General features: G+C 36.9%; 2 protein-coding genes and 1 long non-coding RNA gene across 3 annotated transcripts; 2 read left to right on the top strand and 1 right to left on the bottom strand.

Moving 5' to 3' along the window:
- The first annotated feature begins 4865 nt into the window (after positions 1–4865).
- LOC113283327 lies at positions 4866–8302 on the top strand. Its single transcript, XR_003327434.1, has 4 exons — positions 4866–5107; positions 5995–6371; positions 6799–6926; positions 7954–8302. It is a non-coding gene; the product is annotated as an uncharacterized LOC113283327 (long non-coding RNA).
- Positions 8303–12187: 3885 nt separating this feature from the next.
- Positions 12188–12856, bottom strand: LOC113279922. Its single transcript, XM_026528562.1, has one exon. The coding sequence runs from the start codon at positions 12854–12856 to the stop codon at positions 12188–12190; it is 669 nt and encodes a 222-aa protein (XP_026384347.1).
- A 10775-nt stretch (positions 12857–23631) lies between these two features.
- On the top strand, positions 23632–24764 carry LOC113278017 (ethylene-responsive transcription factor ERF021-like). The gene has a single exon (XM_026526962.1). It carries the CDS (start codon positions 23792–23794, stop codon positions 24374–24376), a length of 585 nt encoding a protein of 194 aa, XP_026382747.1. The 5' UTR covers positions 23632–23791; the 3' UTR covers positions 24377–24764.
- The last annotated feature ends 204 nt before the right edge of the window (positions 24765–24968 follow it).

Here is a 24968-nt window from a genome sequence, read left to right as displayed (position 1 = left end):
TGCTTGTTCGAATGCCAGCTTGCAAAACAAACTTGGGACATTTTGTGCGATTATCTCAACAACAGGATAGGAACAAATGAAACCAATCCATACGACGGATTGAAGCTCCCACCACATCCAGAACCTAACACAATCTATCACCAGTAAGGAAATGTGTTAGGCACAAATGTTGATGGGACACAACAACGTCAACAGAGAGGCTACAATCATACCCGCAACAGATCCATCATACATTCTCCGAACCACTTAAAATACGTGTTGAAGCTGTCAGATACAACGGGTAATAACTTTGGTTTATGCTGCTATACAATATGGAACATATGGCCGTCCAGAATCGCCAGAGTATACAAAAAACAATCCAAACGGCAAGGCAGATATTCCAGGTAGGATTGATCTTACACCAAGAATACAACTGGGAAAAGAAACACAAACTCATACTAAACACCACACTATGAAATAACACTTAACCATCAATTAAAAAGGTGTTATGGATTAAGTGGAAAGCACCGGCAAACTCTTGGCTCAAGATAAACACTGATGGGGCAAGCAGATCAAGCCCAAATGGAAAGCCAGTAGCAGCAGGAACGGGGTGGATATGTAGGAACTCTCAAGGAGGGGTGATAATGGCTGCGACATTACCTGTTGGAGCGGTAACAACATTGGAAGAAGATACATGGGCAATGGTACAAGCAACAAAAAAGGCGGTCACTGAAGAATGGGTGCATATATGCTTCGAGACAGATTCATAGATATTATTGCGATTACTCCAGAAAGACAGCAACGCCAACACAACACAACACCATGGATCATTCACAACATGATAGATGAAATCCAAAGGCATCTACAGCAAATTGGCCAATACACATTAACACACATCTATAGGGAAGCAAACCAAGCTGCAGATGGACTGGCGAACTACGCTACGGATATCCAATCACAGATAGGAGGCTTAACAGGAACATACATATGGGAGAACTCATGTCCGACCTCCATAAATGTAATTCTGTGGGGCGTTTGTACCCCAGAGCAGTCACCTATTAATAAAATTGACATCTCTTTTAATTTTTATTTTTTTATATATACGGTTAGATTAAGCGAGTGTTATAAATAAAGAAGCATTTTTTACTTATTTTTCTTCCCCGCAAAAATTCTTAATCGAATATTAAATATCCAAAAAAAAAGCTTTCGAGAAATGGGTTGTTCTTCATTATTGGTCCACCATAATTATTGACATGAAAATGAAGCTAATATTGAGGCATTTGATGACATTTTGAACCCACTTTCTTCACTTGTAGTTTGGCACATCGATTTCACCAATTTTGATAACTTTGGGTGGTTGTTTAATTTAAACCATCGACCTAACCAAATAGATTTCTATTTAATATTCATATTATGAGATTATTAGTTTCATCTAGTTTGATGGGGTCGAAATTTATAAGTTCAGAAATGGAAAGATGTTGTACTTTTACAATGAATCGATAGACATAGTTTAGTAGTTTCTTAACCTGGCTAAATTGGGCCTAGGCCAATTAATTTGGGTCTACGATTATAGGGCAAAAAAAATTATTAAGAGATGAAACAAACCTTTTATCAAGTACTAATACTATAAATGTGTCCCCATTAAATTCTAATAATAAAATTAAAAACTTAAAAACTAAAATCAAAATAATAGCTTTAACAAAATCAAAACTAAAATCAAAATCACAAAACTAAAAACTTAATTCAAAATCAAAATCAATTTAATTTCCATTTCCAGTTCAACTGATTCTTCTTCTCAGCCAAGTCCTCTAGACTAGGTTTTGGTAACGTGCAATCGCTCAAAAATTGAAACTCTTGAAACCAAATTTTTCCGAGTTTACCAGAATCGGTTAACATTAATGTACATGTGATCTGATTGCAAATAGAAACGGTTTATGTTCATGCCCACAAAGACTGATTGTCCTGGATATGTTTTCTAATTCGAGAATTTGAACCAGAATCGGTCAATGTTAATGTCCACATATCCCGATTCAGTTACGGTAGGGATAACCATTTTTCTGTAACTATTTTCTGTTGGAATCGGATTATATGTGTGTCCACAAAAACCGATTGTGTACTATTTGAATTCGTAACTCCTTAGTCCATAATCGAATTACATTAGCACTTATAAAAACCTATTGTTGATGTAATGCTAGAATCGGATTTTATATGTGTGTCGAGTAAACGATTGTTGTAAGGAAAAAAATTTCCAATTTTTCTGTATCTTTTTTTTTGTTAGAATCGGGTTACATGAGCACTTTTATAAACCGATTCATGTTGTGCAATGTCAATAATCAGTTTTTATGTGTGCAATATCAATAATTGGTTTTTATATGTGGATCGTGTAAACCGATTCTGGTTATATCCGAATTAAAAATGAGTATTAGTATGATTTTACACAATTTCAAAACGAGTATGATTTCATATTCAATCTCAAAATGAATAAGAAATTTATACGCGAACTAAAATCGAGTATGAAATCATACTCATTTTTTGATCGAGTATGATTTAAATTATTATTATTTTTTCAATAATCGGTTTTTTGTGTACATGTGTAAAAAGCGATTCTGTTTTTTTTTTTGTGAATTGAAAAAATCAACCTAAAATCAGCTTATGGGAGCATGAACATATATCGATTTTGGTTTGATTTTTTTCGAAAAAATAAATAAAAAAAATTCATGTTTTTTTGATGATGAATCAAGATTAGTTGATTTCTAGTTTAATTTCATTAAACCTCAATTAATCACCCGATTAACACTACTTAATTTAGAGGTAAATTAGCCATTACGTAAAATATTTGGATAAGGGGTTACTCTTGTTGTCCTATAGTCATAGGTCCAAATTAATTGACCTATGCCCCAATTTAGCGCATAAAAAATAAGTAAAGAAAATAAAAAGGTTGAAGGTGAAGGCGGAAGTAAGAAAGTAACTTGAACAAACCTAATAAAAGAAAGAAAAAAAAAAGGTGATGTTTAGGATCAAAGCCATTTTCGTGATATCATGATAGAATTTTTGGATAATCTAAAAAATGCTGTTCCAAGAACAACTGAAAGCAACAAGAGAAAACTAGATAATTAAGCTTATACCCTAATGACTGAAATAAAGATAAAGTGGAGTTCACATTGACACTCCTATTACACTTCCTACTTAATGCAGTTAACAACGACCTATAATATAAATAGATAAAATATCGAGAAGAGCCCAATATGTAAGAGTTAGAGCATCCACAGTGGGCGATCAAATCCATTTATTTGGTCGAGGAACGAGACACAGTGGTACGGACTAAAGACTAAAATCTGGACCAAAACCCAAATTTCAGACTATATTTGGTCTGGGACCAAGACCAAAACCAAATTTGGTCGAGCGGAGATTAAAAGTTCGTCGGGAGTGGGGCGTAAGTATAAAATGCGCCTGACGAAAGTTTTTGAATTAAAAAAAGAAAAAAAAATGAGGCGGACATTATATGTCCGCTCTTTGAATTTTTTTTTTTTTTATTAAAATAGAGAAAATGGGGCGGACATACTAGAGTCCGCCCCTTGAAAAGTTGTTTTCAAATTTTTTTTAAAAAGAATTGGGCGGACATACTTAGTTCGTCCCATGAAAAAATGTTTTATAAAAAAAAGAGGGACGAACATATAGTGTTCGCCTGATGAAAGTTATGTGGGACGGATATTTGAGTTACGCTCGATCAAATTTTAGTCGGGTACCGTTGCTTGTTGCCACGGACTAAACCTAAAATTTGATCTTTTTTTTGGTATTTGGTCTTTGGTTTTGATCGCACCATTGCAGTTGCCCTTACATACACGCAATGGTCTATTTTTCACTTTTTCAAAAAGCTTAACCATGTATTCCGGATGTCCAGTAAAACCATATGATATCATGAACTGCTCTAAAATATTTTCTCGGTTCACAAATCCTTGTACAATCCCCATTGAATGAATTATCTTAATAATGTCCGGCCTTAGTAGATTTTCACAGGAAACCACAACCATAAGATAGATATCTGAATTTTTAAATGGTTGCTTATGTTCGTACCTCATGTCACAGAATGTTCTGAGAACATTTTTGTATTCTTTATGAATAAACTGAGAACTCATTTTATCTTCCAAATTGTTTTCATTGGACTTGGAGTGAACCCACTGTCGTCGGTACCTTCACCGTATGAACAAATCGTAAATATCATCATTATAAAAATTAGAAAGAAAAAAAAACAACAAAAAAACAAACAAATTATAATCTAATTTTGGAGTGAACCCATTGTTGCCTTAACCTCTGTGATCGATTAATTTAATTTCTTAGTTAGACAAAACAAAATATAACCATACCTTGAAGAACAAGATAGTGCTGAAGAAGGAAGAAACGGCTTCCGCAAGCTTGAAGCAACATAAAGCATCATTGTGTGAGAGATTCGTGAAGAACAGAGTTGCAACAAGGGAATTTTTTTTTTTTTTGCTCTTCTCTATCTCTCTCTTCACCTTTCTCTAACTCGTTTACTTCATCTCTCGTTCTCTGGTGTTTTTTCTTCTTCTACGTTTTCTTCATCTCTCGTTCTCTAGTGTTTTTTCTTCTTCTACTGTTCTACAGCACTTCAATAATTACTCCCGTAATGATATACGAACTCAAAACTGCATCCGACGTGGCGCCTAACGTGGCAATGAAAGAGAAGCAAAGCGTCTGAATAAAATCCGTTGATTTAGATTGGTTACTATTTCCTCTTTCACTCGCTCTAACCTTCAGTAATTCTAAACGGGACCACCACAAAAACCGTATCCTATGTGGCATATAAAAAAGCTGAAAACACACGTCTGATATTTTGGCAGGTGATTCCGAAAAACTGTCTGTTGATCTAGATCCGTCCATTTAACAACACTAAAAAGCAACAAATGTAGTCCATTAGATCTAGATCCATCTACATCTCCCCAAGTGTCTGTAATCTCTTGCGGTAGACAAACAAGACTACCTCTCTTTATTCCCCAGTTCCATACAAATCACCATGGTTATGTGCGTTTGAATTTCCAATACAATTTGCTACAATCATTCTTAAGATAGGTCAAGTAAGATAGGTCATACTTTCGAAATCGTGATTCAGGTAAGAATAATTAAGAACCTACTAATTCGTTAGATCGTGTGGATTAATTTATTATTGTTGAAGATTTTTGATTCATCTTCAAAATTTCTCCTCTTTTTTTTAATTTGTTGAATCTAAACATATTAATTCGATGTCTGTGTAAATTGATGGTTCGTTTTGCATTCCTGTTTTGTAAGATATGTGATTTGTTGTTGTGCAATTTCTGTTCTGAGAATCTAGGGTTTAATTTAGATCAGGGGTTTTGACGGATTTGTATGATATGATTTCGTATGTGTTAGGCTTAATTTCTTAGTTTGACTGTTTTTTGTTAGTGGGAAACTCTAAAGAGGTGAATTAATGCTTGATTCATTGTATGTTTGGCTTTTATCTCTGTTTCAGTGAAATCAGTGAAAAATTGAGGTAGAAATCGTATGTCACTCTAACGTAGTTTGGATTACCTGTAACTACATTAGGTGATTAGAAATTGTTCCTTTGTGGTACCTAATGGTGACTTGGCTACTGGAAATATACCTGTTGATGATGAATTTACAGCTTTTGGATATGTAATACTCTTAGATATGATTTACACAATATACATAACACTATGGAATTATAATTTACATGAAATTTTGATTACATAGCTAATGATTTCCATTTCTAAAGAGAAGACAAAAGTAAGTTGGAATCTGTTCCCATTGATGATTATGAACAATAAGTTGCCAGTTCTATTCGTCTGTTAATACGGATAGGATAGCTGATTATTGAAATACATGTGTGCATTAGATTTGACACCCTGACCATTATGTATTATTTTACTCAAACATGACCAATTCCAATTCAATTTCCTGTTTCACCATTATACTAATTTCCATCAGACTATTTAACTAATGCTGCACTTCCTATCTCAGGTTGCTTGTGCTTTATCTGATAAACCAAAGGAGGACCTCTTTGTGTACATAGATAGAGGAGATGATGATAATCAGTTGGAAGCCGTGGAGTACGTCGAAGAATTGTACAAATATTAGAAGCTCGCTGTGGTAGTTCTCTCTAGTTTTAGTCCAAAAATCATACTTTCTCTTTCGGTTCCCATTTCTATGTTAAATAATGATTTCTTAATTAGCATCAAGTACTGCTGTAGTTAGTGTATCACTGGAAGTCTTTCATTATAAAGTCGTAACAAATAAATTTACTCCAAGTCCCAACTTTATCGTGTGTGTTTTCCCATGGAAAGGTATAAATGTAAGGTCATTTGACAGCTCTAGCTTTAGTAGCTGATTTGTCACAGGTACCTTGTCGATTCTGCTTCTTCTGTTATCTTTTGTTCAATACCACTGAAAAAGGCTGACTGTATTCTGTGTGCCAAATCTATGGAGTGCGTTAGGTTGGTTGAAATTAATGTTGGGAATTATAAGTTCTGAGATAATGCTTTTTGTACGATCTCAGTTCATTAAGATAGTTATGCCAAATAGTGACTCAGAACCATATTGTAGTGATAAAAGTAGTTGTATGTGGCTTACAGTAAAGGATGATGACCATTTTTGTTATTACGAGCCTATCTATATGATAGAACGTCAGACAGACTTGTATATGAACCTATCTATATGAGATTTTTCTCAGTATTACGAGCTATATCAGTGGTTTACTTCTCTATGGTTCACCATTTCACCGAAGTGGCTAATATATTTACTCTGTGATGCGGTATGGTGTTGTAGGCATCTCGGAAACCTCGTTATGTTTCACAAAATCTTAGGGCTCCAGTGTATTTACATAAACCATCAACATCATTGGTGGAAGAAGCAGACTGCAGTATTCCTTCTCTACTTCCCTTGTTTCTAGCGAGGTAGATTTCTCAAAAACTCCATTGTCCTGTTTCACCATCGTACTAATTTCTGTTAGACTATTGAAGTAATGCTTTTGAATCCTCTGTCTCAACACTCTGACCAAGAAATTTGAGAGGTATAATCGTTGCTGAAATGATACATTTCAACAAAAGCAAAGAATCTTTTACTGTACAAACTAGGGCTGCACAAAACCGACTCAACCCACCAACCCACCTGAAATTACCCGTACCCGATCCAACCCACCTGGGAGCGGGTCGATTATGGGTCACAACATCAAAACCCATCGTATGGTGGGTCGATTGTGGGTGACAGCTTCCCTCACCCGACCCAACCCACCTAAATATTTCTAAGTTAATACTAACCCTTAGATTACCTGTCCCAGATGAATCACAACCGTTGAAGTAATGATATATAATGCCTAAACCTAATCATCGCTAACTTCTTTTCACTGAAAACTGAAGAATCTTCAATCAGTTGAACTCATTTCTTGTCATTGTTAGTTTTATCACTTTGCATGCAGTTTGCAACTTTGCACCTACTTCTTACTTCTTTGAATTTTAATTGTCATTTGTTTACACTTGACTTGGGGTCAGCTTTTTGATAAAAGCTATTACATCCAATCTGTAAGAGTCATAGTTATTTGTATACAGGTAAGTCTATAACTGTAATGTAATGTTCATTGTATTTTATGGTGGGTAACCCACCACCCACTCGATCCAACTCACTGTAATGTGGGTCGGGTGAAAACCGACCCATTTTTATGTTGGGTTGGTTGCGGGTGACAACTTCTGTTACCCATCATCAGTGGGTTGGCTGGTGGGTGAGGCAAAAACCGACCCAAACCGACCCATGTGCAGCCCTAGTACAAACACGAATGATTTGTTTATCCAGATGTTTGCTGAACGATTTGTTCATCTATTTGAGAGATATAATATTTGCTGAACGATTTGTTCATCTATTTTGAGTAAGTTGCATATTAGTTTATCCAAATACTTCCGTAGTTTATTGGTTTGCATTGTTCCACAGGAGGTTTTGGCTGTTGCAATTGGTAAGCATGTTTAAAAAATAGATACAACTGGAGTTGGAAAGGGTCAAAAGAATTCGGCAGAGGAACCTCTCAAGTGTTCTGTTGAAAATTTCTGGATGGTGTCCAATTGTTCGGTAAACATGAAACTGATAAATGTGCTGCTCGTGCATTGATGTCACTACTTAGTGGCCAGGGAGTGAAACTTGTCCGTCCTTTGCTCTTAAGGTGAAAATTTTAGTGTCTATACTCTTCTGTTGTTGTCGGGGTTGCTCTATGTTTAATAATTTATCTTTTGTATGTTCCTTAATTCTGGTCAATGTACTTGTCTGTCTGTCTGTCTCCGTCTCAGTTCATCAATACGTCTCTGTTAGAGTTTTTGGTATAATGCCTTGCCCTCTTTTGAGAGATAATGGCCATATATATTATTATAATTTTGGTCAATTAAGGAGAATATCCTGTGACCGTAAATAAGGTAGAGTATCTTCTATTACACCCCCTTAGTCTGAGCGGGAGAGGAACAAACGCTAAGACTAGAACAAAAATTAATAAACAATTGTCTTGGAAGACCCTTGGTGAAGATATCAGCGTATTGATGTTCGGAAGGAATGTGTAAGACACGAATATCACCAATACGAACCCGTTCACGAACAAAATGAATGTCAATCTCCACATGTTTTGTGCGTTGATGTTGGACCGGATCACCAGACATGTAGACATCACTCACATTGTCACAATACACTAGAGTGGCCCGTTGTAATGGCATATGTAACTCAAGAAGTAAATTCCGGAGCCAGGTCGTTTCAGCCACAACATTAGCGACACCCCTGTATTCTGCTTCAGCACTGGAGCGAGACACCGTTGCTTGACGTTTGGAAGACCAAGAGACAAGATTGTCTCCAAGGAAAATGCAGTAACCAGATGTTGATCGGCGTGAGTCAGGACAACCCGCCCAATCAGCATCAGAATAGGCGGTGAGGCCAGAGATGTTCGAAACCGAGAGAGACAAACCATGATCAATAGTGCCCTGTAGGTATCGAATAATGCGCTTAATGGCTTGCATGTGTGGCTCCCGAGGGTCATGCATAAATAAACATACCTGCTGAACCGCATAAGAGATATCCGGTCGAGTGAAAGTGAGATATTGTAACGCTCCGGCCAGACTACGATATAAAGTAGGATCCGAAAGTGCTGGTCCAGAAGTAGCACTGAGCTTAGAGTGCGTGTCAACCGGAGTTGCTACTGGTTTGCAGTTCGTCATGGATGCACGAGCAATGATGTCCTTTGTGTAGAGTGACTGAGATAAAAACAACCCTGAAGAAGAACGAGAAGCAGTAATACCCAAAAAATGATGTAACGGGCCAAGATCAGTCATAGAAAATTCCAGTTTCATCAGGTCGATAAACCGGGCTAGGAGAGCATCAGTAGAGGCAGTGAGTATGATATCATCAACATATAGTAATAAGTATGCAGTTTCCCGGCCGGACCGGTAGATAAATAGAGATGGATCACAAACACTACCCCGAAAACCACAACCTGTGATGAAAGTCGCAAACCTCTGGAACCACGCCCGAGGCGCCTGTTTGAGACCATAAAGAGAACGGTGAAGGCGACAAACATAATCAGGTCGAGCAGGGTCAACAAATCCCGGAGGTTGATGCATATAAACTGTCTCAGATAAGTCCCCATGTAGGAAAGCATTCTTAACGTCCAATTGGTGAATCAGCCAAGATTTTGATGTGGCAATGCTGAGAACGGTACGAATGGTGGCAGGCTTAACAACCGGACTGAAAGTCTCAAAACAATCAACCCCAACCTGTTGCGATTTACCATTGGCAACAAGACGGGCTTTGTATCGCTGCAATGTACCATCTGCATTAAACTTGTGACGAAATAACCACATGGAACGAATAACATGAGATCCAATAGGTCGTGGTACTAGATCCCAAGTGTTAGTTTTTAACATAGCAATAAACTCATCTAGCATGGCCTTGGTCCAGTTGGGATCCCTAAGAGCATAAAGGTGAGATTTTGGCAAGTTGGAGATGTGATGTTGTGTCTGAACATTGAGGTTCAATCTGTGAATGGGACGGAAGATTCCACGAGATGCACGAGTGACAGGACGAGAGGGGTTGGCTGAAGTGCCAGGCTGAGCAGAAGATGAAGGCGTGACTGCCTGGATAGTGCAGTCAGGCGCTGAAGTGGTGCAGTCAGACGCTGTTGCTGGTGTTGAAGAGGTGCAGACAGGCGCTGAAGTAGTGAAGTCAGCGCTGTTGCAGGTGCTGAAGAGGTGCAGACAGGCGCTGAAGTAGTGCAGTCAGGCGCTGTTGCAGGTGCTGAAGTGGAACGACGATGAGGAGGTGTGTAGAGCTGTATTGCAGGAGACGGAGTATGTGTAGTGGCGGAAGATGGTGGAGCAACGTCAGGGCGTTGTTGTGCAGTAGATGAAGAAACTGATGTAGCAGCGGAAGGAGGCTGGACAGTAGGATTAGGAGAGGTTGGGTAACTGAAACGAAAGGGAAGGAGAGTGGAAGATGTTGTAGAGGAAGAGTCCTGACAGTTTGATGAAGTAGAGACAGTGTTCTTGAATGGAAACACGTTTTCATCAAAAGTCACATGACGAGACAAGATGATTTTGTTAGTGGCTAAGTCGAGACATCGATAGCCACGGTGACGGGTTGGAAACCCAAGATAAACACACTTAGTAGAACGAGGAGAAAGCTTATGAGTAGTGGTAGCGGAAAGATTGGGGTAGCAAAGACAACCAAAAGTACGGATATGAGAGTAGGTTGGTTGACGTTGATAGAGAATGGACACCGGAGAAGAGAAATTTAGAATTTTGGAAGGAAGAATGTTGTGGAGGTAGACGGCCATGTGTAAGGAGTCGGCCCAATATTTGGGAGGGATAGATGCATGAGACATAAGTGTGCGAGTGATGTCATTGACACGACGAATCATTCGCTCAGCTTTGCCGTTTTGAGAGGAGGTATGAGGGCATGAGAAACGGAAAACTAATCCATGTTTGTGAGCAAATTCATGAAACGATGAGTTGTCGAATTCACGACCCATGTCACATTGAAAAGATTTGATTTCACGTTCGAACTAAGTTTTGACGAAGGAACGAAATTCCAAGAACTTGGTATAAACTTGGGATTTTAATTTGAGAGGAAAGATCCATAGATAATTTGTGAAGTCATCTAACAAGATAAGATAGTAATTAAAACCAGTCTCAACATGTAATGGTGAGGTCCATAAGTCGCTATGAATGATATCAAAAGGAGCAAAAGTAACAGAATTTGATTCAAAAAATGGCAGACGAACATGTTTACTAACTTGACAAGAATGACAAAGTTTGGTAGACTGAGTTTTATTACATTGAATGGAAGAGTTTGCACGTAAATTATCTAAGATAGCTTTCCCTGGGTGGCCGAGACGGCTGTGCCAAATGTCATGAGAGCACACGGCAAGGGATATAGGATGAGACAGAGACGATGTTGAAGGTGATACGGCAGAGGCAGTAATAGGATAAAGCTCCCCGGAACTGTTACATCGAAGGAGAATCTTCCTCGAATTCAAATCCTTCACAGAAAAACCAGACGGATCAAATTCAACAGACACATGATTATCAGTGGTGAATTTACGAACAGAAACCAAGTTTTTGATTATGTCGGGAGCAACAAGAGTATCTTTGAGTTTTAGGGTGCGGGACGGAATATCTATGAACTTGGTACCGGAGGCAGTGACTGGAATACTGTGACCATTGCCAACCAAGATGGAATGAATATTACTAGTATTAAAAACAGTATTCAAAGTACCTGAATCCGCAGTGAGATGCGATGTAGCACCGGTATCCATATAGAAAGCATCGTCAGGTGAGTGTAAACTCATGGAGCTGTATGCTTCGGCAATGTCACTTGGTTGAAGATATTACGTGGATGGAGTAAGGTATGCCTGTGCACGTCCAACTCCAGATGTTCGACCGCGTGACTGACTAGGACGGCCACGGCCTTGGAAGGAACCGCGGCTGGAAGGTTGCTGCCAATGTGTTGCCGGAGGTGCTGTAGGATACGGACAAGGTGGTACTGCCCATTGTGGTGGACAGTGGATGTTGTACGTAGGATGAGGTGCACCGTAGAGCTGATAAGGGGACGGAGGTGTTGGCAGCAAGGGTGGTTCGGTGGCTGGAGCAGATGAACGATGACCACCACGTCTGGTATGACCACCACGCTGTGAGCGCTAGTTGTTGCGATCTGTGGTTGGAGCTGCAGCGGCAAGAGCCGTAGGTGCAGACTGTGATTGTTGTTGGGAGCGTCGAATCTCTTCGGTACGCAGCTGGGATCGAGCGGCATCAAACGTCGGCATTGATTGTTGGATAAAAGATGCTACCGTGTTGTATTCCTCCGGAAGGCCGTTGAAAAGTTGGATCACAAGGCGTTTGTCATCCATGGGAAAGTCAAGATCAAGTAATCGATCGGACAGGGATTTTAGCTTATCGCAGTAATCATCAATACTATTGCAATCAATAAACTTAAGATTGACAAACTTACGTTCAAGAGTCGCAGCGCGGTTACCTTTGTTGTCTTGAAAAAGCTTCTTAAGATGATCCCAAAGTTCTTTAGCAGTTTTGCCAGATTTGAGGACGGTAAGCATTAAATCCTTGGCCATGGTGGAGAACATCCACTGTCGACAGAGAGCGTCGAGTTGGAGCACGGTGTCGGCGTCAACATCTGCAGGGGGTTTGTCTTCGTTGATGAGAAAAAGAAGGCGATGAGCCTGAAGATGGAGTTCAAACAGAAAAACCCAAGATGAGTATTCATCCTGTTTGATGTCTAGGATAATAGGGATTACGATTTTGATGTTGTTGATAGCAAACGCCGGATGGATTGTCTTTTTATCTCCTGCCATTGTTGATTTTGGTGAGGTAAGTGAAGAAGAAGAAGAAGAGGATCGGCTATTAGGTCGATACCATGTTAGAGTTTTTGGTATAATGCCTTGCCCTCTTTTGAGAGATAATGGCCATATATATTATTATAATTTTGGTCAATTAAGGAGAATATCCTGTGACCGTAAATAAGGTAGAGTATCTTCTATTAGTCTCCATGTTAGAGATCAGTGTATCTTCTTACTTATTTTTATCAACTTCATTCTCAATAGGGTCACTTGTGCGAACTTATTATTGTGGTAACCATGATTATTTATGATTTTGATATTGCAGGATAGTGAAGGTTAGCTACAGAAGAAGGCGTACAAAGTACTCTTCCATTAGTCTTGGGCTTTTCAGATTTAACTTCACTCTACAGCGGTCTGAATGTTGTAAAGCTTTTAGTCCGAGTAAGATAACTTAGATTTACCACTGTTGAATGTCTTGTAATTAAAGAACACTTTTTTTTTGCTCTTGTTTAGGAATTGGATTGGGTGTGTGTAGTTAAACAAGTAGACTCAGCAAAAATATGTATCTTCTCTATTTTGGTATATTTTTTGTACAATGACTTATTTCCCATTTATGTAATTTTGGATTGTTTACATTAATTTTGAATTTCAATTACACGTGCAGAAATGGAATATACTGTTTGTTTAAGGTGGAGTTGGGTTGAAAATTTAGAGGAAATATCAAAACTTTTAAAACCTTATCTTTTAAAAACATGGTCTTTAGATCTCAACTTTTCAAAATTTATGTTCTTTGCATAGGGTAAGATCACTCTTTAGATAACGAAAAAAGTCAAGGAGAGAGAAAGAGTGGAATGGGCGATTTTCTGGCGACGCCGACTTTAGTTAAGGGTTTTTTTCTTCAGCTTTTCCTTCTGATCTTACTTGCCGTTCTTGGTTGATCTCTTCTGGTTTAGGATTAATGATTGGTGTTAGTTGATCTCTGCTCTCCTTTCTTCTTTTTTCCTGTTTGTTTTTCTAATTTCATGGATTCAAGTTCTGGTGGTGGTTTAGGGTTTGTTAATCAATTGGGTTTGAAGTTTTCTGATTCTACTATGGGGAAGGTACCAGTGGTAGTCGTCCTCCTAGTACAGGAAGTTGAGCTTCATTTGTTACTAAACAGCGAGTTTGAAAATTTCCTAAGCAATGATATTTATATCTATGGCGATTGGGAATGTTTTAAAACATCAAGAGGGAGTATGCAAAACTACTCAAATTTGGATTCAGGATAGGTACGCATACCTAGTACGCGTACCATGGATATCCGATGTTCTGGAATATAGTTAGGTACGTATACCATGAATGTTCTGAATTCGTGAATGGGGGGAGGTACGGATACCCAGTACGCGTAACTCAAGGGCCTGAGTGCATGAATATCCTTAGGGTATGCGTACCTAGTATACGTATCTTGGACATCTGAATTCACGAACTAGTTAATAGGTACGCGTACTCTTTCGCATACCTACCCAGTACGAACTAAATAGATGCTTATGACTTTCACAACTATGTTTAGCATTGCTACAACTCTCTTGAACACCTCTAATATATCTTTGATCACTAAAACACCTTGAGTATGTGCATCATTATTTAAGTCTTAAGTGTTTAAATAAACACGATATTGCTTATTAGTTCTTAAAGCATACTTGCCATGAACTATCATTATGCACAATTCTGGTACTTTGGACCATAGTGTACATTCTTTTATGTGATTTCAAGACAAACTTCATACATGCTTACATGAACTCCTAGCAAGAGTTCCATCTAAACAGATGAAGTGTTTGTTTGAATCTCAAGTTATCTTGGCTTGGATTCTTAGCAACCATAGTCTTGAAAGTCTATAAAAGGAGAGACTCAACTAACCAGGAAATTTAATCCCCGACACTTTTGTGTCCTAGTTGTTCGCTAGAGTCGTCCTCTATGAACCTAGGGTTCCTATGAGAAAGATAATTAATTTTATGACTTAAAGACTTCACTTAGGGATTCGTGAAGCCAAGTACGACTATCTTTATTACCTTGATAATTCGTGTACCCTGATCTTGTTTTTTCTATTATCGAGGTTATAGTAATCTCTTTCAGGAACAAGATAAATAGAAATCACACAGTTCTCTGGTCTCAGACTTTGTGATTTCTCAAGATAGAAATCTAAAACTCTTCTTGTTAATCGGTTTAATATTGTTCTTGAGAGGTGGTTAATAATTTGGGCTTCTCAGCTAACTGAGTGTAGTGTTCTTGATTTGTGGGGTTTGCTAGCTTTGTTTATTGCAAATAAATTTCCAAGCCTTGATCAATTCGATCAAAAGGGAAATAAAATAGGCTTATCTGTTAGAGGCACATTGGTATCAAAATTCTTCACTTTGGCTGAAACAACTCTTACGATGTAAAGGACGTCCGCTAAGGGAATCAATCGCGTCCAACCTTGCGAGGTTCAAGAGATGTAAGGAGCACGACTACAGCTGAATCGCTTGGAGGGTGAATGCAGTCTAAATTATTTTGTAGTCCAAATTATAATAATAAACTAGTGTCTTTAGCAACTTAATACAATTCAGTGTTCAAATTTGGACGACGTCCCGGGTTTTTTCGGCAGGTGCAGTTTTTCTCGTTAACAAAACTCCTTGTATGTTGTGTTTTTCCTTTCCATATTATATTGTTCAATCTTTATTGTATGATTAGCACAAGTAGTACATAATCAATCTTATTCGATAAGTTCGTACTAATTATGGTTTATTATGAGATTCGTTCTTGTACAAATTCGTATCTTGAAAGGATAGATAACAAGTTTCGTACTAGCAGAATTCAGTTTCTATTTATTTGGATACGACTAGATTGATCTTGGATATTAATTTTTGAGATTGTCACAATTACTATTAGGTTCACGAACTTTATTGTCTTCACTTTCTGATTGTGAAGAGAAAGAGATATAAAGTATATATACATATTATTTAATGATCTTTAATTAGATCCACTTGTAATTGTATTAGGTTTTCTCCATAAAAGTTGCCGAAAGAAAAAGTTGGTGGTGTACTTAGTACCCTTTCCTTTTCAGCAATATCTAGCTAATCCCAAAGCAAAAAGAGGTAAGCTTGAGAGGCTAACTGCAATGATGAAATTCTGATTGATAGACTTGAAACTAGTATTTTGAACAAATATTTATTTTAGCACTTGAATTTGGTGTAACCCAAATCCCTTGTGAATATATACTTAGTATTTTTGATTTTTTTCATATTCATGAACATACATTTAGAAATTTTTATCAATCTCATTAAGTTCATATAAAAATATTGAATTAGAGAATGCTTCTCAATTTTTCAATGAGGGGGAAGAAAATATTTAAACAGATGAATGTAGCTAACCACACAGACAAAGTGGTGAATATTTTGGATTTTGTGTTTTGATTTTGAAAATAAGATTTTGAAAATAATATATTTTCGGTAATGATTAAGGCGTGGAATTAAAAGGTAACGTTGTTGTAAAAAGAACTTAGAGATTTTCCTGAAATGGTAAATGTAATTATATCATTTCCAGATTAAATTGATGTTTCCTCCAAGTGAGATTGTGAGTTTTTTAATTGATGTTGTGATTATGATTCTCAATTATGGTATGTGGATGAGAACGATTATGGCTGTGACTAAGATGCAGGGAGCTAGGTTTACACATTTTCTGAATCGATTTAAACTCATAACGACTTAGGCCTTATATAAATAAGCTTAAAATGTTAGTTACCATGCTTTGAACAGTAAAGATTTTGCTTCTAGAGGATTGGCAAAAACTAATCACAAGAAGGCTTCTTTGAATCTTTCTAGGAAATGGTTTTCTAGAGCCAAAGGTCAATGGTTAGATAATGGTGAAAGAAACTCTAATTTTTTTCATCAAAAGGATTCTTATAAACACTAAATAAACTTACTAAATTCATTGTTGATTGATGGGTAATGTGTCATGGTAAGGAAAAGATTAATGAAGAAGCAAAAAACTTTTATGTGGATATTTTCAATGAAGCGGTGAATGTCAGGCCCTCTTTTGATGAGCTTGATCTTCCTAGTCTTAGAGTACAACAAAGTATTATGTTGGAGAAGCCCATTGAAGAAGCTGAAGTGAGGCAGGTAATTTGGAGTTTTGGTAAGAAAGAATCTTCTGGTTCAGATGGATATATTATGGAATTTTTTAAATTTGTCCGGGACATCATCAAAGTTGATGTAATGGAAGTGATGAAAAAATTTTAGCACGTTGGCAAATTAGACCGGAGGTTGAATTGCCCAAATATAATTCGGGTCCCAAAATGTGATAGTGCTTCTTCTGTGCACTCTTTTAATTAATGGAATTTACAAAATAATTTCAAAGTTACTTGCTGACAGACTAAAACAAGTACTTCCTTCAAGCATTCCGGAATTTCAAGGAGCATTTATTTGATTTTTAGTGCATCTGCCTTTATTTGATTTTTTAATACATTTATCTTGTTTTTTTATGTTGATGGATCGGTGGTTTTTTTTTGTTATACCATACAATGATTGATCTCTTTTGTTATCCTTTTGGATATATATGTTAGATCTGTGTACCCCAGGCATGTTAGTTTGGACTGGATCTTTGAAGCATTTTTGATTTGTTTTGTTATCTTTTATGCGTTTGTTTACTTTTTTTATACTAGCTATGTTGTGTGTGTCTGCATGTAATATGCGTTGATATATTGCCCCTGTTTGATGATGATTTTGAATTTATATGACAAATAGTCATGTTTGATGTTGATAAAGTATTCTTGGTTATCCAGTAAAATTTCATTTGTTGGTAAATGTAGGTAGATATTGTTTCCTACTAATTGGGATGTAGTTGCATGGTTGTGTTGTATTGTTGTTATAGTTTTTTGTTAAGCTAAATTATCCATGATATCCATGTCGTATTCAGAGAAGGAACCATTTAGGAATCAATAATATGAGAGATAACTTGCTCTATAAAGACTTTTCAAAGAGAATAACAACACTTGTAGGAATATGCTTAGATTTTGTAGATATACATTCCATAGAATATATCAAATTTTAGAAAGGGTGAGTCAGCGTACCAGAGCAAGTGGCTATATTCCTTCTTGTCATAAGGCACGACACAAAAATGAGGCACATTTCGTACGATGTTTTAAGGTCAGCTGATACAGTACATCGATACTTCCATCATGTACTGCTTGCCATATTAAGGCTTGGTACAAAATAGGTAAAGCCTACTCGCGTTATTTTTTGACCATTAATGGGGATAGGAAAGATTGGCCATGACATACTTTAAGGTATCAATTCAGTAATTTATTTACATAGACACACGGCTGGGCCAATACGGGAAGCAGGGAAAGCCCCACTTCTGGGGAACAAGGCCCAGGGGAAAAAAATAGTTGTTCTGCTATTTGGGTTCTTGTTCAAAATAAAAATATTTTAGGAGTTGTGTTGTATACCAGACAGAATACTGAATAGTCAGTGCTAAAATGGAAGTGTTTTACCTGTTCCATCAGATAATCATTACCGACGGGATTACAAAAGAATAAAAAAATAATCACAGCTATTAGGATTTAGGAGCGAAGTTGTAAAGGTTTTATAATTCCCATCTTCAATCTCTCACTCTTCTTTTTTATGCTTGTATATGTCCATTCTCTTGATAGTTCGCTATTGTTATTGTTCGATCATTGTAGAAAGAAATGATCATTGATGTAATTATGGGGGCAACAAAAAAAACTGTACGCCTCAGAGAAAAAACAATTCAGTACCGTCCTGCGTTAATGTATGAAGATCGATATTTGACTAATTTCAAATGTTATATATATGATTGCGTTGGTGTAATACACGGTATATACATGCCCCCAGCCGTCCTGGTATGATCATGATTCTTTTTCTTTTTTTTGCTTCTCTTTATCAGGAGCAAAGGTTGAGATGCTACTTTCATCTAGGGAGTTTCTATTTGAAGCTTCATTTAGATCGAGATCGACTCTAGTCTCCACTATGTCAGGTTGTGATTTTCTTTTCCTGCACAAGGATTCAAAACTAGAATTTTTACATAATCGTAAAAATTTGAATGATATGCCAAACATAATAGGGAACTTCAAATAGGGAATTCATTATATTTCCACGAATTTTTATTTGGTTCCCAAACACGTGTGGAATTCGCATAAATCCGAGAATTCCAAATTCCATGGAATTAGAATTATAGGTCCCAAGAAAATACAATTTCTGCATCCAACCCCACCGTTATCTTGCCTTTTTGAGTCACGAAAGACATCCAAACCCACCGTTAATAAATCTTTCTCTTTTGAGCCACAAAAGAAAAGAAGCTAGCTACCAGGGAAAAACCGACAACTGACGGCTTGATTTCCAGCTGAAATTAGCCGTAGGTTATTGAACTTGTAGGAAATACCAATTGGTCCTAGGAATAATATATTAGAGAGAGTCTAGTCCAATGGACCTAGTCAATTGTCTGTTTGGTCCTATTTGGTAATATAAATTATAGTTTGGTCCTAGAAATTATAGTATGGTCCTAGGATGATGTCATGGATGATGTAATTGTCACCTTGTAGTGCCAAAAAACCCTTTTGGGATCATATATATACAAAAAAGGAGTAGAAAATATCTTATTTTCAGATTTTCTTTTTCTCTCCTCTATAATTCAATTTCAGATCTAGTTTTTTTTTCTCCATTTTTTTTTCTTTTTTCTTTTCCGCTGTTGTTTATGTTGCAGACAATGAATCTTGATATGAAGATTTGATCGACTACTGTTTGAAGACGACGAAGATGATAAAAACTTTCTCGAGATCTGCTGTTGTTGAAGACGGTGATTGTTGTTGTTGAGGACGAAGATGAAAAACGATGAATATGATAAAGACGACGAATAAGATGATGAACGGCTGAGTTTTAGGGTTTTTTCTTCTCTGCTGGCGTTGATGTTGTTGATGATAATGTTGAATTCGATGAAGATGATGAAGACGATGAAGTTTTGTGTTCTTTTTTTGCATTTGTTATTTGTTGCTGCTGTTAAAGATGATGAATACGATGGTATTGTTGTTTGAAGATGAAGATTTATATGTTTTGTTGTTGCTGCTGCTTAAGATAAAATCGATGAAGATGATGAAGAAGATGAAGATTTGTGTGTTTAGGTTTTTATATGGAGTTCATTTCTGGAATGGACTCTGTTTTTTTAGGGTTTTATATGGAGTTCATTTCTGGAATTAACTCTGTTTTTTTAGGTTTTTATATGGAGTTCATTATGGAAATAAATGAACTTTGTTTTTTTAGGTTTTTGTATGGAGTTCATTTCTGGAATGAACTCTGTTTTTTTAGGTTTTTTATATGGAGTTCATTTCTGGAATGAACTCTGTTTTTTTAGGTTTTTTATATTAGCTCATTTCTGGAATGAACTGTGTTTTTTTTAGGTTTTTTTATATGGAGTTCATTTCTGGAATGAACTCTGCTTTTTTAGGTTTTTATATGGAGTTTATTTTATGGAATGAACTCTGTTTTTTTTTAGGTTTTTTATATGGAGTTCATTTCTGGAATGAATTCTGTCTTTTTTAGGTTTTTATATGGAGTTCATTTCTGGAATGCACTCTGTTCTTTTAGGTTTTTTATATGGAGTTCATTTCCGGAATGAACTCTGGTTTATATGTTTTCTGAAAAAATAAGTAGAAATTAACAGAAGTTCATTTTGACGAATGAACTACTACAAGAAAAAAAGTAAAAATTAACACGAAAACGTACTTTTATCTGTTTTATATTTTTAAATTATGGACCAAACAGTAAAGACATTTTCCAAAAGACTAAACGGACATGGGCCCAACTAAAAATGACCGAACGATATTTTCACGTTGAACTTATCATGGTAGGGTAAGTTATTGAACTTCATCATGGTAAAAATTAAGAACGTACAAGTAAAACTTACACCGAATGCGGTCCCACACCAAAAAGCTAGTCCTCCGAAAATTGTGTACCAAAAGAAAGCCATATCGAAACGAAATCCGTCACTGACCTAATACCGAATCTAGTCCCACAACAAAAAGTTACTTCTTATCAAATGTGTACCGAAGAGAAGACAAATACCACCAAAACCTTTCTCCATCAAAACGTGTATTTGAAATTCTGCTTCCTAACGTAGGTGCATGCCAACGGTGGTATGGCCATTATCACCGCCCTTCACCAAGCTTCAAAATTCCTTATAAAGAATACCTGTCGGTCAATCAGCGTTCTTTCCCCCGAAACTTAAAAAGGGAAAAACCGGTCAAACATGATATCGATTCGTAAAGTTTTTTTCTTCATTATTATCTAGTTATGATAATAACCAGTCTTGTTCACTTTACAATATTCAAATCAATCATCATCTGACAACATCAGTTGAGGAATCTTGTGTGCGCGTGTGCAGCTGTTTTCCTCTCCTCTCCCAGTCCTAACTCCTAATCATGCTTAGCTAGCTTTTCCATGAAATTCTTTTATAGTCAGTGCTGCTACGTACTACAAGTCTACATACATAGTCCATCACTATTTCGCACAGAAAAAACTGAACTTGGTAAACTTCTCTAGCTCCATCGACTTGCGTACGGGCTACCAAAAGGATCCTGTAATGATACCAGCGTGATTGTGATTTGCTGGTGTGAACTAATTCCATTACCTTATTAAAAATGCTTCGATCGTGTCTTTTGAATCCTGCATAGGGACATTTTTTTCCAAAATTTTCATAGCGCATCTGGATATTAGAAGTAACAAAGATAATTTATTTCATAAAAAGTCAACTTTTTTATTTTTAAAAGTTGTTGTGAAATTCTACAGACGAACTGCATAACGTCGTAATTTTACGAATTTTTCTTTTATCAGTGAACTAAATATCATCTTAGGCAGTGCCGCTGAAAATTGAATCAAAATTTAAGCTATCACGAAAAAGATATTTTTATCTATTATTACAATGTATCGAGCCCATATTTCGTGACCTTTTATGGACATAATATTTGAGAAGAGTAGTATATTAGCACCATATACCCCATGATCGATACTCCCTTAATTAGTAAATGTATTTTATCTGTGAAGTGGAGATGATGATGATGCTAATTTTGTGATTAGATTAATTCCAAACCTCACTTTATTATCCAAGATGGATGTTCCTAATTATCACTTAGGAAAGCAGCTCCTGTCGGTGTTACACGTGTCCCTCGAACAAAAGCCACATTTGGCGTCCAGCTGGAAGTATGAGAATCTATGAAGCTTCGTGACACGTGTATTCCTGTGCAAGTATGAGACTGACGTTTCATCAATAATAAAGGAAAAAAAGTACCATGAGACTGAGGTCTTGAGAAATTTCGTCTTGTGCGAATGTAGGTCCTTCCTGTTAATTGGTTACCAGCCTTTAACCGAGTATGTTTTACTGCGCACTTGAACTATTCAAATTTGACTTCGTGAAACCGTTAATCGACCTCAGTTTCGCAAACCGTTGAGGGCCTTCCCCGTCAGTCACTACACTTGCTAGCAATTGCACAAAGTCGACCTCAGTTTCGCAAGCTCACAACCGGTTACTTGAAACTTGAGACCCGAGATGGGTATTCGGCAACTGTTGGATATCTGGTTAATTTCATTTTTGGTTTCATCTGGAGACAGACATCTTCTAAAGTTGCATAGCACTAGAAGATCCCGTAAAGATGTAAGCTTTCTTTCGGAATCAAAATGTTGAAGCTGTAAAAGGATTAGTTACTTCATTTACGTAATGTCCTGTTTTGTTCAGCGCTCTAATCAGGATTTGATGTTTTTAGCTTTTGGTCGTAATCTCTTTGTTGATTTCTGGTAAGTATTAATATAACATTACTTTTGCCGATCCCAAAAAAAATTCTTGATATGGACTTATGGAGTGCCTCCTGTGTGTTACCTTTACTTGGAATGGGGTATATATTATCTACTCTCTTTTTCTTCCCTGCTTTATTTGGTCTTTCAAGTTTCTTTATCTTTGAAGAAATTATTCATGCTTTACATTTCCACTAATTTTTGAGCTAATTTAAAAATTATTTACTGTAAAAGATATGTCAAAAACCGTTTCCTATCCAGAAACATGATCAATTACTTAGAGAAAAATGAGAAGAAAGAAAGGCGACCACTTATGCATCACGATGGCATATTATTGGAACCCCTCTTTTCCCTGATATGTGATATTGCTTCATCTGATATACGTCTCTTTTTCAGCCAAAAACAAAAAGTGGTATATCGCTTCACTTGAAAAGTAGGCCTAAGTAACCATCAAACTTTTACGTGACACCCACCGGATTCCAAACTTTGCATGTCAAGGATCCGGCCTGTCAAATAACCAAAGGGTTCTGAGATAGCCACGTATGTCTTTTGATATGGTTTTGTTATTGTTGCTGACACGGTCAACAGGTAGCAACCGGTACACGTACATTACCACAGGCATGAGTCAAACTTCTTTTTTCTCACATAAGGTGACGTTGAATTGACATGAGTCACCACCATACCCAAAAATGGAGAACAGTAGTAATCTAGCTGGTTTATCAGAAAGGAACTGATTTACCTTAAAACACGTCAAATAACATCATCCACCTTTAAAACTCCAAAACCCTAAATATTATAATAATATTTCTCGACACAGAATTTAACACCACGCACCAATTACAACACGTTCACTATTTTCGTTATATTGATTGATAGATTTTGTTTCAGATTCGTTCTCTTCTATTTCTTCCTAGTACAACAAGTACTTACGAGGAAACACGCTTCATCTCACTCACTTCCGCCCCCACAGCCATATCTCATCTCCACTACTCACTTCCACTGTTAATCTTTCTCACCCTATATATTCAAATCAGTTTTCAATCCAAACACAATATATCATCATCTCATCAAGTTATTTCAATATCCATTAAACAGAGCAACAAAGGACTTCACCATTTTATTTATATCTTACTACTACATGGATCATTACGACGGCAATGTCATTGGAGGCAGTATGGAAAATATACCAGAAGGTCGACAGATTGGAGTACCAACTTACAGAGGAGTTCGAAAAAGGAAATGGGGGAAATGGGTATCAGAAATCAGAGAACCTGGAAAGAAATCAAGGATTTGGTTAGGAAGTTTTGAGACACCGGAAATGGCAGCGACTGCTTATGATGTTGCGGCGTTACATCTTAAAGGCCGTGAAGCTCGGCTTAACTTTCCTGAGTTGATTGATATTTTACCTCGTCCGGGTAGTTCCAAAGCTGAGGATATTCGATCGACGGCTCATGCAGCTGCTGCAAGGCTTCTAGGAGATCGGAATGCAAAAGTGAATACTAGTAGTACTAGTTGCGGCAGCAGCGTGAGTCACTCGGTTCCAAAAACGATTCGGCTCTCACCCAGTCAAATTCAAGCGATTAACGAGTCACCACTTGACTCGCCAACAATGTGGTGCAATTTCAATGATACAGTACTGACCGAGTCGCCCTTTAGTTGGACTCATGATACTGGTTTGTTTAGTGATTGGGAAGAAATTCAACATGAATCTCTCTGGAGCTAAGGACTGGACTGGACTAAGATGATTCACTACTCCTGGAAACAAGATAGTTACAGTAAACCTTATCTAATTCGTTTGCCACTTGGCATATTCTTTGCAATCGTGATTGATGGTTAGCCATTGGTTCGATTGGATATGTATTCCGTTCCTTCGTGAGCTTACTTTTAGCAGCTCATCAAAATATCTTCTTCTGCTTAATCCACTGCATTTTTTCTAACTAATTTATGGGCTTGGTGGGGCCATAATAAGGGTATAATATTATGAAGCCCATTTGTATTTTTGCTTTGCTTCCTCTCTGAAAGAGAGGTGCAAGAAGAATTTGAGAATTATTTTAATTTTGTAGGACCAAATTGAATTCTTAACCAAATTTATTTAGATGTTGTTTTCATCATAGTCTTTTTCTTTAGCTCTCAATCTTTAGGCTTATTCATTGTATCATGTAATGGGAAATGAAGAAAAAAAATTCTTTGATATGTTTGTATTGTTAATAACAAGTGGATATTTTGCTCAATCGTTAGTGAATATTAGTTATTAAAATTTTAGTAGTTGGTTAAGGGGGTCCACAACGTCAAATCACAATATGGTAGAGTGTTGA

The sequence above is a fragment of the Papaver somniferum genome, chromosome 5 (genome assembly GCF_003573695.1).
Source record: "Papaver somniferum cultivar HN1 chromosome 5, ASM357369v1, whole genome shotgun sequence".
In the NCBI taxonomy this organism is placed as follows: Eukaryota; Viridiplantae; Streptophyta; class Magnoliopsida; order Ranunculales; family Papaveraceae; genus Papaver; species Papaver somniferum.
This window is presented reverse-complemented; position numbering and strand designations above follow the sequence as displayed.

Bases quoted from the DNA above. Each gene is read 5' to 3' on its own strand.
- LOC113279922 (XM_026528562.1), bottom strand. From the start codon at position 12,856: ATGGCAGGAGATAAAAAGACAATCCATCCGGCGTTTGCTATCAACAAC.
- LOC113278017 (XM_026526962.1), top strand. From the start codon at position 23,792: ATGGATCATTACGACGGCAATGTCATTGGAGGCAGTATGGAAAATATA.